At 37.6% G+C, this 17,890-nt stretch overlaps 1 protein-coding gene across 1 annotated transcript in view; it reads right to left on the bottom strand.

Moving 5' to 3' along the window:
* LOC133640813 (DDB1- and CUL4-associated factor 10-like) overlaps window positions 1-17,890 on the bottom strand; it is a 47,626-nt gene that overhangs the window by 2,798 nt on the left and 26,938 nt on the right. The window contains exons 4-6 of the mRNA XM_062034491.1: window positions 9,840-10,042; window positions 9,676-9,753; window positions 6,298-6,443 (exon numbers count right to left, since the gene is read on the bottom strand). Coding sequence (XP_061890475.1) covers window positions 6,298-6,443; window positions 9,676-9,753; window positions 9,840-10,042 — 427 coding nt within the window. The remainder of the gene's footprint in view (window positions 1-6,297; window positions 6,444-9,675; window positions 9,754-9,839; window positions 10,043-17,890) is intronic.

Raw genomic sequence — 17,890 nt, 5'->3', positions numbered from 1 at the left:
TAGCTAGTCGATACTGCTATGATTACATCGATATTTTTAGCATCACAAAATTAAAAAAAAAAAAATCCTATTATGTTTATAAAGTCAGTAAATACGTCCCTGGAACACATGAGGACTTTGAATATGACCAATGTATGATACGGTTTCTTACAAGTATCATTATCACTGGAGGACGAGGAATAGCCAAACAGGCTTCACTACACACCGTAGGAGGATACAATAGCTCACCGGCGTCACAATGTAAACAAACGGCATGGGTGGATCTACACCTGACATCCACTGTAATGATACCAAGTACAAGAGCGTATCTAGTCGATACTGCTATGATTACATCGATATTTTTAGCATCACAAAATCTTTTTTTTTAAAATTCATATTATGTTTATAAAGTCAGTAAATAAGTCCTTGGACACATGAGGACTTTGAATATGACCAATGTATGATAAGTTTCTTACAAGTATCATTATCACTGGAGGACGGGGAATAGCCAAACAGGCTTCACTACACACCGTAGGAGGATACAATAGCTCACCGGCGTCACAATTGTAAACAAACGCCATGGGTGGATCTACACCTGACATCCACTGTAATGATACCAAGTACAATAGCGTATTTAGTCGATACTACTATGATTACATCGATATTTTTATCGTCACAAAATCTTTTTTCCCTTTTTTAAAAATGTATATTATGTTTATAAAGTCAGTAAATACGTCCCTGGACACATGAGGACTTTGACTATGACCAATGTGTGATAAGTTTCTTACAAGTATCATTATCACTGGAGGAGGAGGAATAGCCAAACATGCTTCACTGCACACCGTAGCTCACCGGCGTCACAATTGTAAACAAACGCCATGGGTGGATCTACACCTGACATCCACTGTGATGATACCAAGCACAAGAGCGTATCTAGTCGATACTGCTATGATTACATCGATATTTTTATCATCACAAAATCTTTTTTATAATTCATATTATGTTTATAAAGTCAGTAAATACGTCCCTGGACACATGAGGACTTTGAATATGACCAATGTATGATACTGTTTTTACATGTATCATTATCACTGGAGGACGAGGAGTAGCCAAACATGCTTCACTACACACCGTAGCTCACCGGCGTCACAATTGTAAACAAACGCCATGGGTGGATCTACACCTGACATCCACTGTAATGATACCAAGTACAATAGCGTATTTAGTCGATACTACTATGATTACATCGATACTTTTTATCGTCACAAAATCTTTTTTCCCTTTTTAGAAAATGTATATTATGTTTATAAAGTCAGTAAATACGTCCCTGGACACATGAGGACTTTGAATATGACCAATGTATGATAAGTTTCTTACAAGTATCATTATCACTGGAGGACGGGGAATAGCCAAACATGCTTCACTACACACCGTAGCTAACCGGCGTCACAATGTCAACAAACGCCATGGGTGGATCTACACCTGACATCCACTGTAATGATACCAAGTACAAGAGCGTATCTAGTCGATACTGCTATGATTACATCGATATTTTTAGCATCACAAAATTTTTAAAAAAAAAATTCATATTATGTTTATAAAGTCAGTAAATACGTCCCTGGACACATGAGGACTTTGAATATGACCAATGTATGATAAGATTCTTACAAGTATCATTATCACTGGAGGACGGGGAATAGCTAAGCATGCTTCACTACACACCGTAGGAGGATACAATAGCTCACCGGCGTCACAATTGTAAACAAACGCCATGGGTGGATCTACACCTGACATCCACTGTAATGATACCAAGTACAAGAGCGTATCTAGTCGATACTGCTATGATTACATAGATATTTTTAGCATCACACATTTAAAAAAAAAAAATCATATTATGTTTATAAAGTCAGTAAATACGTCCCTGGACACATGAGGACTTTGTATATGACCAATGTATGATACGGTTTTTACAAGTATCATTATCACTGGAGGACGAGGAATAGCCAAACATGCTTCACTACACACCGTAGCTCACCGGCGTCACAATTGTAAACAAACGCCATGGGTGGATCTACACCTGACATCCACTGTAATGATACCAAGAACAAGAGCGTATCTACTCGATACTGCTATGATTACATCGATATTTTTAGCATCACAAAATCTTTTTTTAAAATTTATATTTTGTTTATGAAGTCAGTAAATACGTCCCTGGACACATGAGGACTTTGAATATGACCAATGTATGATACGGTTTTTACAAGTATATTATCACTGGAGGACGGGGAATAGCCAAACAGGCTTCACTACACACCGTAGGAGGATACAATAGCTCACCGGCGTCACAATTGTAAACAAACGCCATGGGTGGATCTACACCTGACATCCACTGTAATGATACCAAGTACAATAGCGTATTTAGTCGATACTGCTATGATTACATCGATACTTTTTATCGTCACAAAATCTTTTTTCCCTTTTTAAAAAATGTATATTATGTTTATAAAGTCAGTAAATACGTCCCTGGACACATGAGGACTTTGAATATGACCAATGTGTGATAAGTTTCTTACAAGTATCATTATCACTGGAGGACGAGGAGTAGCCAAACATGCTTCACTACACACCGTAGCTCACCGGCGTCACAATTGTAAACAAACGCCATGGGTGGATCTACACCTGACATCCACTGTAATGATACCAAGTACAAGAGCGTATCTAGTCGATACTGCTATGATTACATCGATATTTTTAGCATCACAAAATCTTTTTTTTAAATTCATATTATGTTTATAAAGTCAGTAAATACGTCCCTGGACACATGAGGACTTTGAATATGACCAATGTATGATAAGTTTCTTACAAGTATCATTATCACTGGAGGACGGGGAATAGCCAAACATGCTTCACTACACACCGTAGCTCACCGGCGTCACAATGTCAACAAACGCCATGGGTGGATCTACACCTGCCATCCACTGTAATGATACCAAGTACAAGAGCGTATCTAGTCGATACTGCTATGATTACATCGATACTTTTTAGCATCACAAAATCTTTTTTTAAAAATTCCTATTATGTTTATAAAGTCAGTAAATACGTCCCTGGACACATGAGGACTTTGAATATGACCAATGTATGATAAGTTTCTTACAAGTATCATTATCACTGGAGGACGAGGAGTAGCTAAACATGCTTCACTACACACCGTAGCTCACCGGCGTCACAATGTCAACAAACGCCATGGGTGGATCTACACCTGACATCCACTGTAATGATACCAAGTACAAGAGCGCAGCTAGTCGATACTGCTATGATTACATCGATATTTTTAGCATCACAAAATCTTTTTTTAAAATTCATATTTTGTTTATGAAGTCAGTAAATACGTCCCTGGACACATGAGGACTTTGAATATGACCAATGTATGATAAGTTTCTTACAAGTATCATTATCACTGGAGGACGGGGAATAGCTAAACATGCTTCACTACACACCGTAGGAGGATACAATAGCTCACCGGCGTCACAATTGTAAACAAACGCCATGGGTGGATCTACACCTGACATCCACTGTAATGATACCAAGTACAAGAGCGTATCTAGTCGATACTGCTATGATCACATCGATATTTTTAGCATCACAAAATCTTTTTTTTTTAAATTCCTATTATGTTTATAAAGTCAGTAAATACGTCCCTGGACACATGAGGACTTTGAATATGACCAATGTATGATACGTTTCTTACAAGTATCATTATCACTGGAGGACGGGGAATAGCCAAACATGCTTCACTACACACCGTAGCTCACCGGCGTCACAATGTAAACAAACGCCATGGGTGGATCTACACCTGCCATCCATTGTAATGATACCAAGTACAAGAGCGTATCTAGTCGATACTGCTATGATTACATCGATATTTTTAGCATCACAAAATCTTTTTAAAAAAAATTCATATTATGTTTATAAAGTCAGTAAATACGTCCCTGGACACATGAGGACTTTGAATATGACCAATGTATGATAAGTTTCTTACAAGTATCATTATCACTGGAGGACGGGGAATAGCCAAACATGCTTCACTACACACCGTAGCTCACCGGCGTCACAATGTCAACAAACGCCATGGGTGGATCTACACCTGCCATCCACTGTAATGATACCAAGTACAAGAGCGTATCTAGTCGATACTGCTATGATTACATCGATACTTTTTAGCATCACAAAATCTTTTTTTAAAAATTCCTATTATGTTTATAAAGTCAGTAAATACGTCCCTGGACACATGAGGACTTTGAATATGACCAATGTATGATAAGTTTCTTACAAGTATCATTATCACTGGAGGACGAGGAGTAGCTAAACATGCTTCACTACACACCGTAGCTCACCGGCGTCACAATGTCAACAAACGCCATGGGTGGATCTACACCTGACATCCACTGTAATGATACCAAGTACAAGAGCGCAGCTAGTCGATACTGCTATGATTACATCGATATTTTTAGCATCACAAAATCTTTTTTTAAAATTCATATTTTGTTTATGAAGTCAGTAAATACGTCCCTGGACACATGAGGACTTTGAATATGACCAATGTATGATAAGTTTCTTACAAGTATCATTATCACTGGAGGACGGGGAATAGCTAAACATGCTTCACTACACACCGTAGGAGGATACAATAGCTCACCGGCGTCACAATTGTAAACAAACGCCATGGGTGGATCTACACCTGACATCCACTGTAATGATACCAAGTACAAGAGCGTATCTAGTCGATACTGCTATGATCACATCGATATTTTTAGCATCACAAAATCTTTTTTTTTAAAATTCCTATTATGTTTATAAAGTCAGTAAATACGTCCCTGGACACATGAGGACTTTGAATATGACCAATGTATGATACGTTTCTTACAAGTATCATTATCACTGGAGGACGGGGAATAGCCAAACATGCTTCACTACACACCGTAGCTCACCGGCGTCACAATGTAAACAAACGCCATGGGTGGATCTACACCTGCCATCCATTGTAATGATACCAAGTACAAGAGCGTATCTAGTCGATACTGCTATGATTACATCGATATTTTTAGCATCACAAAATCTTTTTAAAAAAAATTCATATTATGTTTATAAAGTCAGTAAATACGTCCCTGGACACATGAGGACTTTGAATATGACCAATGTATGATACATTTCTTACAAGTATCATTATCACTGGAGGAGGAGGAATAGCCAAACATGCTTCACTACACACCGTAGGAGGATACAATAGCTCACCGGCGTCACAATTGTAAACAAACACCATGGGTGGATCTACACCTGACATCCACTGTAATGATACCAAGTACAAGAGCGCAGCTAGTTGATACTGCTATGATTACATCGATATTTTTAGCATCACAAAATCTTTTTTGTAAAATTCCTATTATGTTTATAAAGTCAGTAAATACGTCCTTGGACACATGAGGACTTTGAATATGACCAATGTATGATACGGTTTTTAGAAGTATCATTATCACTGGAGGACGAGGAGTAGCCAAACATGCTTCACTACACACCGTAGCTCACCGGCGTCACAATTGTAAACAAACGCCATGGGTGGATCTACACCTGACATCCACTGTAATGATACCAAGTACAAGAGCGTATCTAGTCGATACTGCTATGATTACGTCGATATTTTTAGCATCACAAAATCTTTTTTCCCTTTTTAAAAAATGTATATTATGTTTATAAAGTCAGTAAATACGTCCTTGGACACATGAGGACTTTAAATATGACCAATGTGTGATACGGTTTTTACAAGTATCATTATCACTGGAGGACGAGGAGTAGCCAAACATGCTTCACTACACACCGTAGCTCACCGGCGTCACAATGTAAACAAACGCCATGGGTGGATCTACACCTGACATCCACTGTAATGATACCAAGTACAAGAGCGTATCTAGTTGATACTGCTACGATTACGTCGATACTTTTTAGCATCACAAAATTTGTTTTCTTTTTAAAAAAGTCATTTTGATAGTAGGCTAGTCATTATGAGACTTATATAAGGCCTTTAAAGTCATTTTGATAGTAGGCTAGTCATTATGAGACTTATATAAGGCCTTTAAAGTCATTTTGATAGTAGGCTAGTCATTATGAGACTTATATAAGGCCTTTAAAGTCATTTTGATAGTAGGCTAGTCATTATGAGACTTATATAAGGCCTTTAAAGTCATTTTGATAGTAGGCTAGTCATTATGAGACTTATATAAGGCCTTTAAAGTCATTCTAAGCTCTGCCAACTATCATCCTCACCTCCTGGTCGTCCATGTTGCTGGAGCAGCGGATGAGCGTGGCCCAGCCCTTGGGGTGGAGCTGCAGGGAGGTGATGCAGTTGCCCCGGTCCCTCTCCCCGGGTATCTCCGGAGTCAGGACCTCCAGGCTGTTCCTGGGAGAAATGCCTGCGGGGGACAAGTGCACAAGTACATCAAACATCCTAATCTGCTATGCCACACCTCCTTTGACTCATTTTGTCCACCAAACGTTTTATACTGTGTGAAAACCTTACTAATTGTTAAAAATCCAACTGTTTATATTAAACATGCGTCACTAATGAGAGTATTTGGTGTTTTGTCCTACTAATTTTGGCGGCCCTTGAACTCACCGTAATTTGTTTACATGTGCAACTTTCTTCGAGGCTGCCACAGAGAGACGTGTTTAACGCCACCACTCCTTTGTCTCATTTTGTCCACCAAACGTTTTATACTGTGTGAAAACCTTCCTAATTGTTAAAAATCCAACTGTTTATACTAAACATGCGTCACTAATGAGAGTATTTGGTATTTTGTCCTACTAATTTTGGCGGTCCTTGAACTCACCGTACTTTGTTTACACGTACAACTTTCTCCGACGCTGCTACAGAGAGACGTGTTTAACGCCACCCCTCCTTTGTCTCATTTTGTCCACCAAACGTTTTATACTGTGTGAAAACCTTCCTAATTTTTAAAAATCCAACTGTTTATATTGAACATGCCTCACTAATGAGAGTATTTGGTATTTTGTCCTACTAATTTTGGCGGTCCTTGAACTCACCGTAGTTTGTTTACACGTACAACTTTCTCCGACGCTGCCACAGAGAGACGTGTTTGACGCCACCCCTCCTTTGTCTCATTTTTCCCACCCAATGTTTTATACTGTATGAAAACCTTCCTAATTGTTAAAAATCCAACTGTTTATATTAAACATGCTTCACTAATGAGAGTATTTGGTATTTTATCTGACTAATTTTGGCGGCCCCTGAACTAACCATGATTTGTTTACATGCGCAACTTTCTTCGAGGCTGCCACAGTGAGACGTGTTTAACGCCACCCCTCTTTGTCTCATTTTGTCCGCCAAATGTTTTATACTGTGCTAAAACCTTCCTAATTATTAAAAATCCAACTACTTATATTAAACATGCTTCACTAATGAAAGTATTTGGTATTTTGTCCTACTAATTTTGGCGGTCCTTGAACTCGCCGTAGCTTGTTTACACGTGCAACTTTCTCCGACGCTGCCACAGAGAGACGTGTTTAACGCCACCCCTCCATTGTCTCATTTTGTCCACCACACGTTTTATACTGTGTGAAAACCTTCCTAATTGTTCGAAATCCAACTGTTTATACTACACATGCGTCACTAATGAGAGTATTTGGTATTTTGTCCGACTAATTTTGGCGGCCCTTGAACTCACCGTAATTTGTTTACATGTGCAACTTTCTTCGAGGCTGCCACAGAGAGACGTGTTTAACGCCACCACTCCTTTGTCTCATTTTGTCCACCAAACATTTTATACTGTGCTAAAACCTTCCTAATTGTTAAAAATCCAACTACTAATATTAAACATGCTTCACTAATGAGAGTATTTGGTATTTTGTCCTACTAATTTTGGCGGTCCTTGAACTCGCCGTAGCTTGTTTACCCGTGCAACTTTCTCCGACGCTGCCACAGAGAGACGTGTTTAACGTCACCCCTCCTTTGTCTCATTTTGTCCACCAAACGTTTTATACTGTGTGAAAACCTTCCTAATTGTTCGAAATCCAACTATTTATACTAAACATGCTTCACTAATGAGAGTATTTGGTATTTTGTCCTACTAATTTTGGCGGTCCTTGAACTCACCGTAGTTTGTTTACACGTACAACTTTCTCCGACACTGCCACAGAGAGACGTGTTTAACGCCACCCCTCCATTGTCTCATTTTGTCCACCAAACATTTTATCCTGTGTGAAAACTCTCCTAATTGTTAAAAATCCAACTGTTTATATTAAACATGCGTCACTAATGAGAGTATTTGGTATTTTATCTGACTAATTTTGGCGGCCCCTGAACTAACCATAATTTGTTTACATGTGCAACTTTCTTCGAGGCTGCCACAGAAAGACGTGTTTATCGCCACCACTCCTTTGTCTCATTTTGTCCACCAAACATTTTATACTGTGCTAAAACCTTCCTAATTGTTAAAAATCCAACTACTTATATTAAACATGCTTCACTAATGAGAGTATTTGGTGTTTTGTCCTACTAATTTTGGCGGTCCTTGAACCCACTGTACTTTGTTTACACGTACAACTTTCTCCGACGCTGCCACAGAGAGACGTGTTTAACGCCACCCCTCTTTGTCTCATTTTGTCCGCCAAACGTTTTATACTGTGTGAAAACCTTCCTAATTGTTCGAAATCCAACTGTTTATACTAAACATGCGTCACTAATGAGAGTATTTGGTGTTTTGTCCTACTAATTTTGGTGGTCCTTGAACTCACCGTACTTTGTTTACATGTACAACTTTCTCCGACGCTGCCACAGAGAGACGTGTTTAACGCCGCCCCTCCTTTGTCTCATTTTGTCCACCAAACGTTTTATACTGTGTGAAAACCTTCCTAATTGTTCGAAATCCAACTGTTTATACTAAACATGCGTCACTAATGAGAGTATTTGGTATTTTGTCCGACTAATTTTGGCGGTCCCTGAACTCCCCGTAGTTTGTTGACACGTGCAACTCTCTCCGACGCAACAGCCTTCGTTGCACCCCATGGGAGGTGAGGGGAGCAGCGAGCAGCAGCGGCGGCCGCGCTCGGGAATGGTGAGATTCTATTAGACTATTACATAATAATGTTTAAAATATGTGCATTTCTGTCTGTCACAATGAAAAGATGACATGATACAATGATTTATTAACTTATTATTTCCGGGCTTTCGCGGGCCGCGTTGACACCTGTGAACTGGAGGTTCCAGGACCCTAAAGTTGGTTGGACAGGGGCCTAAAAGTCATGAAGCCCACATTGGCAGGCTGACATGTTTTCCTAACGTGCTCACTCCCAAATCCGCCACGCGACACCTCCGCTCCGGACAGGCTAACCTCCTCCAACCTCAGTGGAACGCTCTCCCTGACCACCTGAGGGCACCACAGACTGTGAGTGCTTTTAAAAAAGGCTTAAAAACCTTTCTTTTTTAATTTTTTTTTTTTTAGATATATGCATACTAGTTCTAGCTATTAGGCTGTTCTAGTTTTTATTTTTCTTATCTTTTTTATTTATTTATTTATTTTAATACACTGTAGCACTTTGAGGTTGTTTACGCAATGTAAAGTGCTTTTTTTTTTACAAATAAAATATATTATTATTATTATTGTCAATACATTTTCAGTGACTCACCTTCTCTGTGGGGGTGGAGCTTGCTGGAGTCGTTCCCCTGGCGAGGTCCGGCTGCCCTGGACGCCAGAGCACCGCCATCTACACATTTTACAAAAATGTCAAACTCCTCGACCCCCCAAAAAAAGGAGTGAAAACACGGAGAGAGAGAGAGGGGCGGGGCCGACCTGAAGTGAGGGGCGTGCGTCTGGCTCGCAGCATGCGGTAGCTGCCCACCTCCAGGGACTGGGTGAGGTCCAGGTCGTGGAGGATGAGCAGATACCCCGAGGTCGTGGAGATGAGCATCTTGGAGCAGTCCGGCGTCAGACGCATCCTCATCAGGTATCTGGTGTGGAAGAACTTCTTGTGGGGACAGCCGTCCTCCGTGAATCTGGACCAGAGAACCAGGCCTCGAATTTTTACTTTTTAAGGACAAGGCAAGCGTTTCTTTCCAGCCAGGGGCTCCAAAGCAAGCATGCATACATATACCGTCTTTTTTATTCATTATTAATATAAATGTGGAGGGAGATGGGGCCAGCGCGCTTGTAGGAGCAAAAGTCACCGCCGCTGTCCAAGGTGCTGAGGACGAGCACCATCGGGTAGGGGCGGGGCATGCGCTGACGGCGAGACACAGCTGGCAGGTGATTAGATGTCAGTGTTTACCACACATTCATTTATTTGTTGCGGCCCGCCACGAAAGAATTACGTCCGCCACAAATAAAAAATAATGTATTATTTTTTGTCCTGTCCAGCTTCTCAGGCAAATCATATAGTTGATGTAGATGCCCGTATCGGCTGTTCAGATTTACTTTACAAAAGAGAAGTGTAGGATACTTCTCTTGTTGCCTTATTTGTATTTGACCACTACTGTTTTCTGTGTATTTGTTACTGACTGTGGCAGGACACCTCTGCCTCTGTTTCACTTTATGTTGCTGGTAAATAATATGGTTGTAGTAGTAGGCTAAAGTTAAATGATTTAGTATGCACTAATTAAAGGGGCAGAGCTTTAAGAGACATTTTAGCTTTTATATTTGATAAGATATATTTTTTGTAAGAACCACAATTAATAAATATATTTCAGTGAATAACTTATTGTTCAAATCTGTGTATAAATATGTACATAAAGTGTTGTAATTATATTGTAAAATGGATGGATGGACGTTTAAAACAAAACTGTTATTATTAATTAGTAAGTATTAGGGATGTCCGATAATGGCTTTTTGCCGATATTGTCCAACTCTTTAATTACCGATACCGATATCAACCGATACCGATATCAACCGATATATACAGTCGTGGAATTAACACATTATTATGCCTAATTTGGACAACCAGGTATGGTGAAGACAAGGTACTTTTTAAAAAAAATGAATCAAATAAAATAAGATAAATAAATTAAAAACATTTTCTTGAATAAAAAAGAAAGTAAAACAATATAAAAACAGTTACATAGAAACTAGTAATGAATGAAAATTTGTAAAATTAACTGTTAAAGGTTAGTACTATTAGTGGAGCAGCAGCACGCACAATCATGTGTGCTTACGGACTGTATCCCTTGCAGACTGTATTGATATATATTGATATATAATGTAGGAAGCAGAATATTAATAACAGAAAGAAACAACCCTTTTGTGTGAATGAGTGTAAATGGGGGGAGGGAGGTTTTTTGGGTTGGTGCACTAATTGTAAGTGTATCTTGTGTTTATTATGTGGATTTAATAAAAAAACAAACGAAAAAAAAACAAAAAAAAAACGATACTGATAATAAAAAAAACGATACCGATCCTTTCCGATATTACATTTTAACGCATTTATCGGCCGATAATATCGGCAGACCGATATTATCGGACATCTCTAGTAAGTATACATTTTTTGAGCCTTTTTAGAGAAAATCATATCATTGTCGTAAATTATGCAAACTACCCGATGATGTCATGGTGACCACGCCCATAGCCACGCCCCCACCGCCACAGGTATCTCGGCAGTTTATGGGAAACACTGCATGTCACAGGTGGTACGTGTTAATCTAATCATTTGTTGTCTTTAACAGTAAGCGGCCGGGAGCAGGAGGGGAGAGAGGATACGGACGTGACTGAGAAGTCACGTTCTGCGAGAGAAAACTTTTGATAAAAACTAGGCATGTCCGATAATGGCTTTTTGCCGATATTGTCCAACTCTTTAATTACAGATACCGATATCAACCGATACCGATATCAACCGATATATACAGTCGTGGAATTAACACATTATTATGCCTAATTTGGACAACCAGGTATGGTGAAGATAAGGTACTTTTTAAAAAAAATGAATAAAATAAAATAAGATAAATAAATAAAAAACATTTTCTTGAATAAAAAAGAAAGTAAAACAATATAAAAACAGTTACATAGAAACTAGTAATGAATGAAAATTTGTAAAATTAACTGTTAAAGGTTAGTACTATTAGTGGACCAGCAGCACGCACAATCATGTGTGCTTACGGACTGTATCCCTTGCAGACTGTATTGATATATATTGATATATAATGTAGGAACCAGAATATTGATAACAGAAAGAAACAACCCTTTTGTGTGAATGAGTGTAAATGGGGGAGGGAGGTTTTTTGGGTTGGTGCACTAATTGTAAGTGTATCTTGTGTTTTTTATGTGGATTTAATTAAAAAAAAAAAAAACAAAAAAAAAAACGATACTGATAATACAAAAACCGATACCGATAATTTCCGATATTACATTTTAACGCATTTATCGGCCGATAATATCGGCAGACCGATATTATCGGACATCTCTAGTAAGTATACATTTTTTGAGCCTTTTTAGAAAAAATCATATCATTGTCGTAAATTATGCAAATTACTCGATGATGTCATGGTGACCACGCCCATAGCCACGCCCCCACCGCCACAGGTATCTTGGCAGTTTATGGGAAACACTGCATGTCCGCTGTGAGCAACGTGAGTTGAGACCGTCTCTACACAAGTCCCAGTATGTAAGGTTAATAATGGCATAAACGCTCCAGTGATACAATAATTTAAGTCGTTTTCGTTGTATATATCCACCTCTCTGCAATTGGTGAGATATATACTCCTCACGAGGGTGATTTGGCGGAAGATAAGGTGCCTCGAACGCCGAGTGACTCATTGTTCACCTGCAAACATGCCACAACGCGGATCAAAGGAGTCAAAACGTGGCCGTGATCAATTGTCCTCCAGTGATTTGGATGAAAAAGCAACGTTTACTCCGGACGATCGAAAAATGTTGCAAGCCATGGTTGAAAAACTTGGAAAATTGGACATTTTGGATGAACTAAAAACTGACGTTTCAGAGCTGAAAAAATCAGTCGAGCACAATCACGCTGAAATGGTGGAGATAAAAAAGGAACAGACAACGCTAAAAGTTGAGTTAACAAGCCTGAAACTCGAAACTACAAGACTGACAACGGAGAACGAGAAATTAAAGGCAGACTTGTTGGAACTCCGCTGCAGGAGCATGCGGGACAACCTGCTAATCATGGGAATTAGCGAAGATGGAGGAGAAACTTACGGCATTGCGGAAAACCTCGTCAGAGCCTTTCTGCAGGAGCAACTCGGCATCCCGGAGGAAGAAGTTAAGAGGATCCAGATGGAGCGAGCACACAGGATTGGCAGACGCAAGGAGGATGCTATACCGAGACCTATGCTTGTAAAGTTTACTAACTCCAAATGCAAAGACGAAATGCTTGCTGTCTCCAGAAGACTGAAAGGTACTAAATTCTTCATGACCAGCCAATATCCAATTGAGGTGGTGGAGAAACGACGTAAGTTGATTCCAATTATGAAGTCATTTAGGCAAAAAGGACAACAAGCTCGTCTTGTTGTGGATAAACTGTACATTAACGGTGAGCTGTACAGAAGCATGTGAGGAACAATAACAATGTCGCGCAGTGATTGCGTCATCGCGACATCACCATGGTAACGACTTGACGGATATGTTTTGACATTTTTGTTTGTGGAGCTTTTTAGTTTATTCTGGGACTGGACAATGTAGTTAGATGTTGGCAAACGGTCAGCGAATTATATATTTTGGGGGTTATATGTTTGTTTGTCTTGGGTGCTGTGGTGTGAATGGTATGTCTGTGGGTTTATTAGAGGGGATATTGGTTTCCTTGGAAATAGCAAGTGATGCTGCAATTTTTAGTTACAAGATTTTCATGTCTATGAAACTTATGGTATTAAGAGAATCAATAAAATATACAATGAATTTACTCAGATTATATGATTTATAGGAACGATAATGAAGTTGGAATAATTAGTTATAATTGCAATGGTCTTGCAGACAACAGAAAAAGAAAACTTATATTTATGTGGCTGAATGAAAAAAAACAAGATCTTTTTTGTCTTCAAGAAACGCATTCAACACATTTAGATGAAGAAAAATGGAGAAAAGAATGGGATGGTCCAATTTTCTTTTCACATGGTTACAGAAATTCAAAAGGTGTTATGATTTTGATAAAAAAAAACTTTTATTTTCAATTTAACTCTATGGAAAAAGACTCACAAGGACGTTGGCTAATATTAAATATGATTATTCAAGGTCAAAAGATGTGTGTTTTGAATCTGTATGGGCCAAATGTTGATGAACCTTCCTTTTTTGAAGAAATAAGTGACATGTTGCAAGAACAACAAGGGGAAATTATTATTGTGGGGGACTTTAACGTTGCTCTGGATAAAGTTCTGGACCGAAAAGGGAATTTTTCAATGGATTATCATCCTCAATCTTTACAAAAGATTCAAAATGTTATGGATGCATTTGATTTAATTGATATCTGGAGATTCAAAAACCCTAGGTTAGTACGGTATACATGGAGAAGACAAAACCAGGCAAGTCGTATTGACTATTTTTTGATATCATTTTCATTGCTAAACAAAGTGACTGCAATAGCAATCGATGATAAGTTGCGTTCTGATCATAATTGTATAGGAATAAATATTGCAATTGAAGATAATACACGTGGGCCCGGATATTGGAAGTTTAATCAAATGCATCTACAGGATGATGAATTTATCGAAAAAACAAAGCAATTTATTACTGATTTTTTTTTAAATAATGTAGGATCTTCAAATCCCCAAATAGTCTGGGAAGCCTTCAAATGTTGTTTTAGAGGATATGCCATTGCATACTCTTCATGGAAAAAAAAAAAAATTAAAGCGGCAGAACAGGAATTAAAGAAAGAAATTGAGGATTTACAAAAAAACATTGACAGTAATGATAATCTAACTAGTGAGCAACTGAATACCTTTACAGCTAAACAAGAGGAGTTAGCAGATTTAGTTGAAAAACAATTATTGAAAAGTTATGACTGCAACAGAGCAATCTGGATGAAAAAAGGTGAGAAGTGTTCAAAATTCTTTTTAAATATCCAAACAAAAAATCGTTCTAAAAAGAACATTTCCAAGCTTATTAAAACAAATGGAAAGGTATTGGATACACACACCACATTGTTGAAAGAAATGGAAAATTACTTTAAAAACATTTTTTCTAATCCAGTAATCCCTCCTGAAACTACAACTTTTTTTCCAGAAAATTATGAAAGAAAATTGAATTCGGAAGAAAGCCATTCATGTGAAGGCCTCATTAGAGAGGAAGAACTTGTGGAAGCTGTTAAATCTTTTCATCCAGGGAAAACCCCAGGATTAGATGGAATACCTATTGAGGTTTATCAAGTATTTTATGAAGATCTTAAGAAACCATTACTTTCTAGTTTTAATTACTCATATGAGACAGGTTTTTTGTCCAACACTCAAACAGAAGGTCTTATTTCCTTATTATTGAAACAGGAAATAAATGGTCAGTATAAAGACCCAGTTCATCTAAAAAATTGGAGACCAATAACACTGCAGTGTTATGATGCTAAAATCCTGGCAAAATGTTTGGCTACACGACTTAAGTCTGTTTTGTCAAATATTATTCACCAAGATCAATCAGGCTTCCTACAAGGAAGAAATATAGGAAACAATATTACACAGTTATTAGAAATTATAGAGAATTATAATATGGAAAATAAAAGAGGATTCATTTTTGTAGCCGACCTGGAGAAGGCTTTTGACAAAATTAGCTTGGATTTTATTTGTAAAAGCTTAGTTTTTTTCAATTTTGGCAACTCCGTATTACACTGGATCAAGACGCTATATAATAAAACTAATTGTAGAATTATCAATAATGGATACATCTCTGGGACAATACCTCTATTAAGAGGTCTAAAACAAGGGTGCCCTTTGTCTCCATACTTATTTATTATTGCTATGGAAATATTGGCGATTAAAGTTAGATTGAATAAAAATATTGAAGGGCTCAGTAATAATAATATTGAAAGTAAAATAACAATGTATGCAGACGATACAAGCTTCTTTATAAGCCCCAATCCTCATTGTCTGCAAAACCTTCTTGATCTTTTGGACATATTTTCACAGCAATCTGGGCTTAAGCTAAATTATGAAAAATGTAAAATATTAAGGATCGGAAATCTAAAGGGAACGTCCTTTCGAATGGAATGCAAAGTGCCTGTTTTGTGGACAGATGGACCAGTTAACATACTTGGTGTTGTTGTCCCAGAGGACCTGGAAGATCTAGGCTCAGTAAATTATGATAATCGACTAAGAAAGCTGGATAAAATTATGCAATTATGGAAAGGGAAATCCTTAACCTTGTATGGTAAAATATATATTGTCAACTCGTTAATTATTCCTCAATTTATTTATTTGTTTTTGTCATTACCAGCTCCATCACAAAACTTTTTTAATATTTATGAGCGGAGGGTCTTCGATTTTGTCTGGGACGGCAAACCAGAAAGGATTAAAAGAAAGGTTTTGTACAATGAATATGAATATGGGGGCTTGAAACTTCTCAACCTTGAAGCTATGTGTCTGTCTTTAAAAGCATCAATTGTTCCAAAGATGTATTTAAACACTGAGTGGTACACAAGTGTCCTGTTGGACAGAAAACATGTATTGTATCAAAAGAAATTGTATCCTTTTTTACAAGTGATCCCCTCCCATTTTCCTTATGTAGAGAGTCTGCTGGGAAACATGGCGGGGTTCATAAAGGAAACAATCCACTCATGGTGGTGTTTTCAATTTTATGTACCAGAAAAAAGAGATGATATTTTGCAGCAAATAATATGGATGAACTCTAATATTGTAATAGATGGAAAGCCTTTCTTTTGGAAAAATATGTTTGAAAGAGGAATCATTTTTGTCAATGACATTATCAATGAGAATGGAAAAATTATGAAATATGATGAATTTACAACTATGTATGGTGATGCTTGTTCAAGCTTTTCATTTAATCAACTAACTGGAGTCATTGGGAAAAGATGGAAACAAATTAATTATGGAACTACTAAATTATTAGTTTGTAAGCCCTTAATAAGAAATTCTAGTTGGCAAAAAGGAACTAAAATAAATAGAAAAATATATAATTTTTATTTAATAAAGAAATCTTTGAAGGCTGCCTCATACAACACAAATGGAAAATGGGAGGACTTTTTTGACTGCCCGTTGCCGTGGGATGCAATATTCAAATTAATCTACAAAACCACTATCGATGTGCAAAATCGTTATTTTCAAATTAAAACTATTTATAACTTCCTACCCACGGGAAAAATGTTAAAAATATGGAATATGACAGAGTCAGATGATTGCCGATTTTGTTGTCAGGAGCCTGAATCCACCTTACATTTGTTTTGGTATTGTCATATTGTATCTTCATTTTGGGTGGAAGTTGAAAAAATGTGTTTAAAGATTGGTTTGTTTATGAAGCTTGATGTGGTTTCTGTTATTTTAGGAGAGTTCATTGACAATCATGATTTAGTCAATTTAATTATAGTACTCGGTAAAAGGTTTATTTTTAAGGCAAAAAACAGATATTCACTTAGTATTTCTTTCTTTAAAACATTTATTCAGTAATTTTTAACTTTAGAAAATTATATGGTTGAAAACGATAATGATGCCAAAAAACATAAAAAAAGATGGGAAGTCCTCAAAGGCTTATTTTGAAAATGTAATTTTGTTTATATATGATATGCAATCTGTTGTTGTATTCCCTATTTTAAGTGTACATAAATGAAGGTATGTGTTGCTGACTTCGACTTGGATGTGATGTGGACTGTACATGGGTGCTTAATTTGAAAATGTATTTTTGTTTGTGGATTGTATGCAACCTGTTGTGATCCCTGGTTTTTGGTGTACATGGGTGAAGGTGTGTGT

This window comes from Entelurus aequoreus, linkage group LG23, assembly GCF_033978785.1.
Source record: "Entelurus aequoreus isolate RoL-2023_Sb linkage group LG23, RoL_Eaeq_v1.1, whole genome shotgun sequence".
Classification (NCBI taxonomy): Eukaryota; Metazoa; Chordata; class Actinopteri; order Syngnathiformes; family Syngnathidae; genus Entelurus; species Entelurus aequoreus.
Note: the sequence above shows the minus strand (reverse complement) of the source record. Positions and strands in the feature narration are given on the sequence as shown.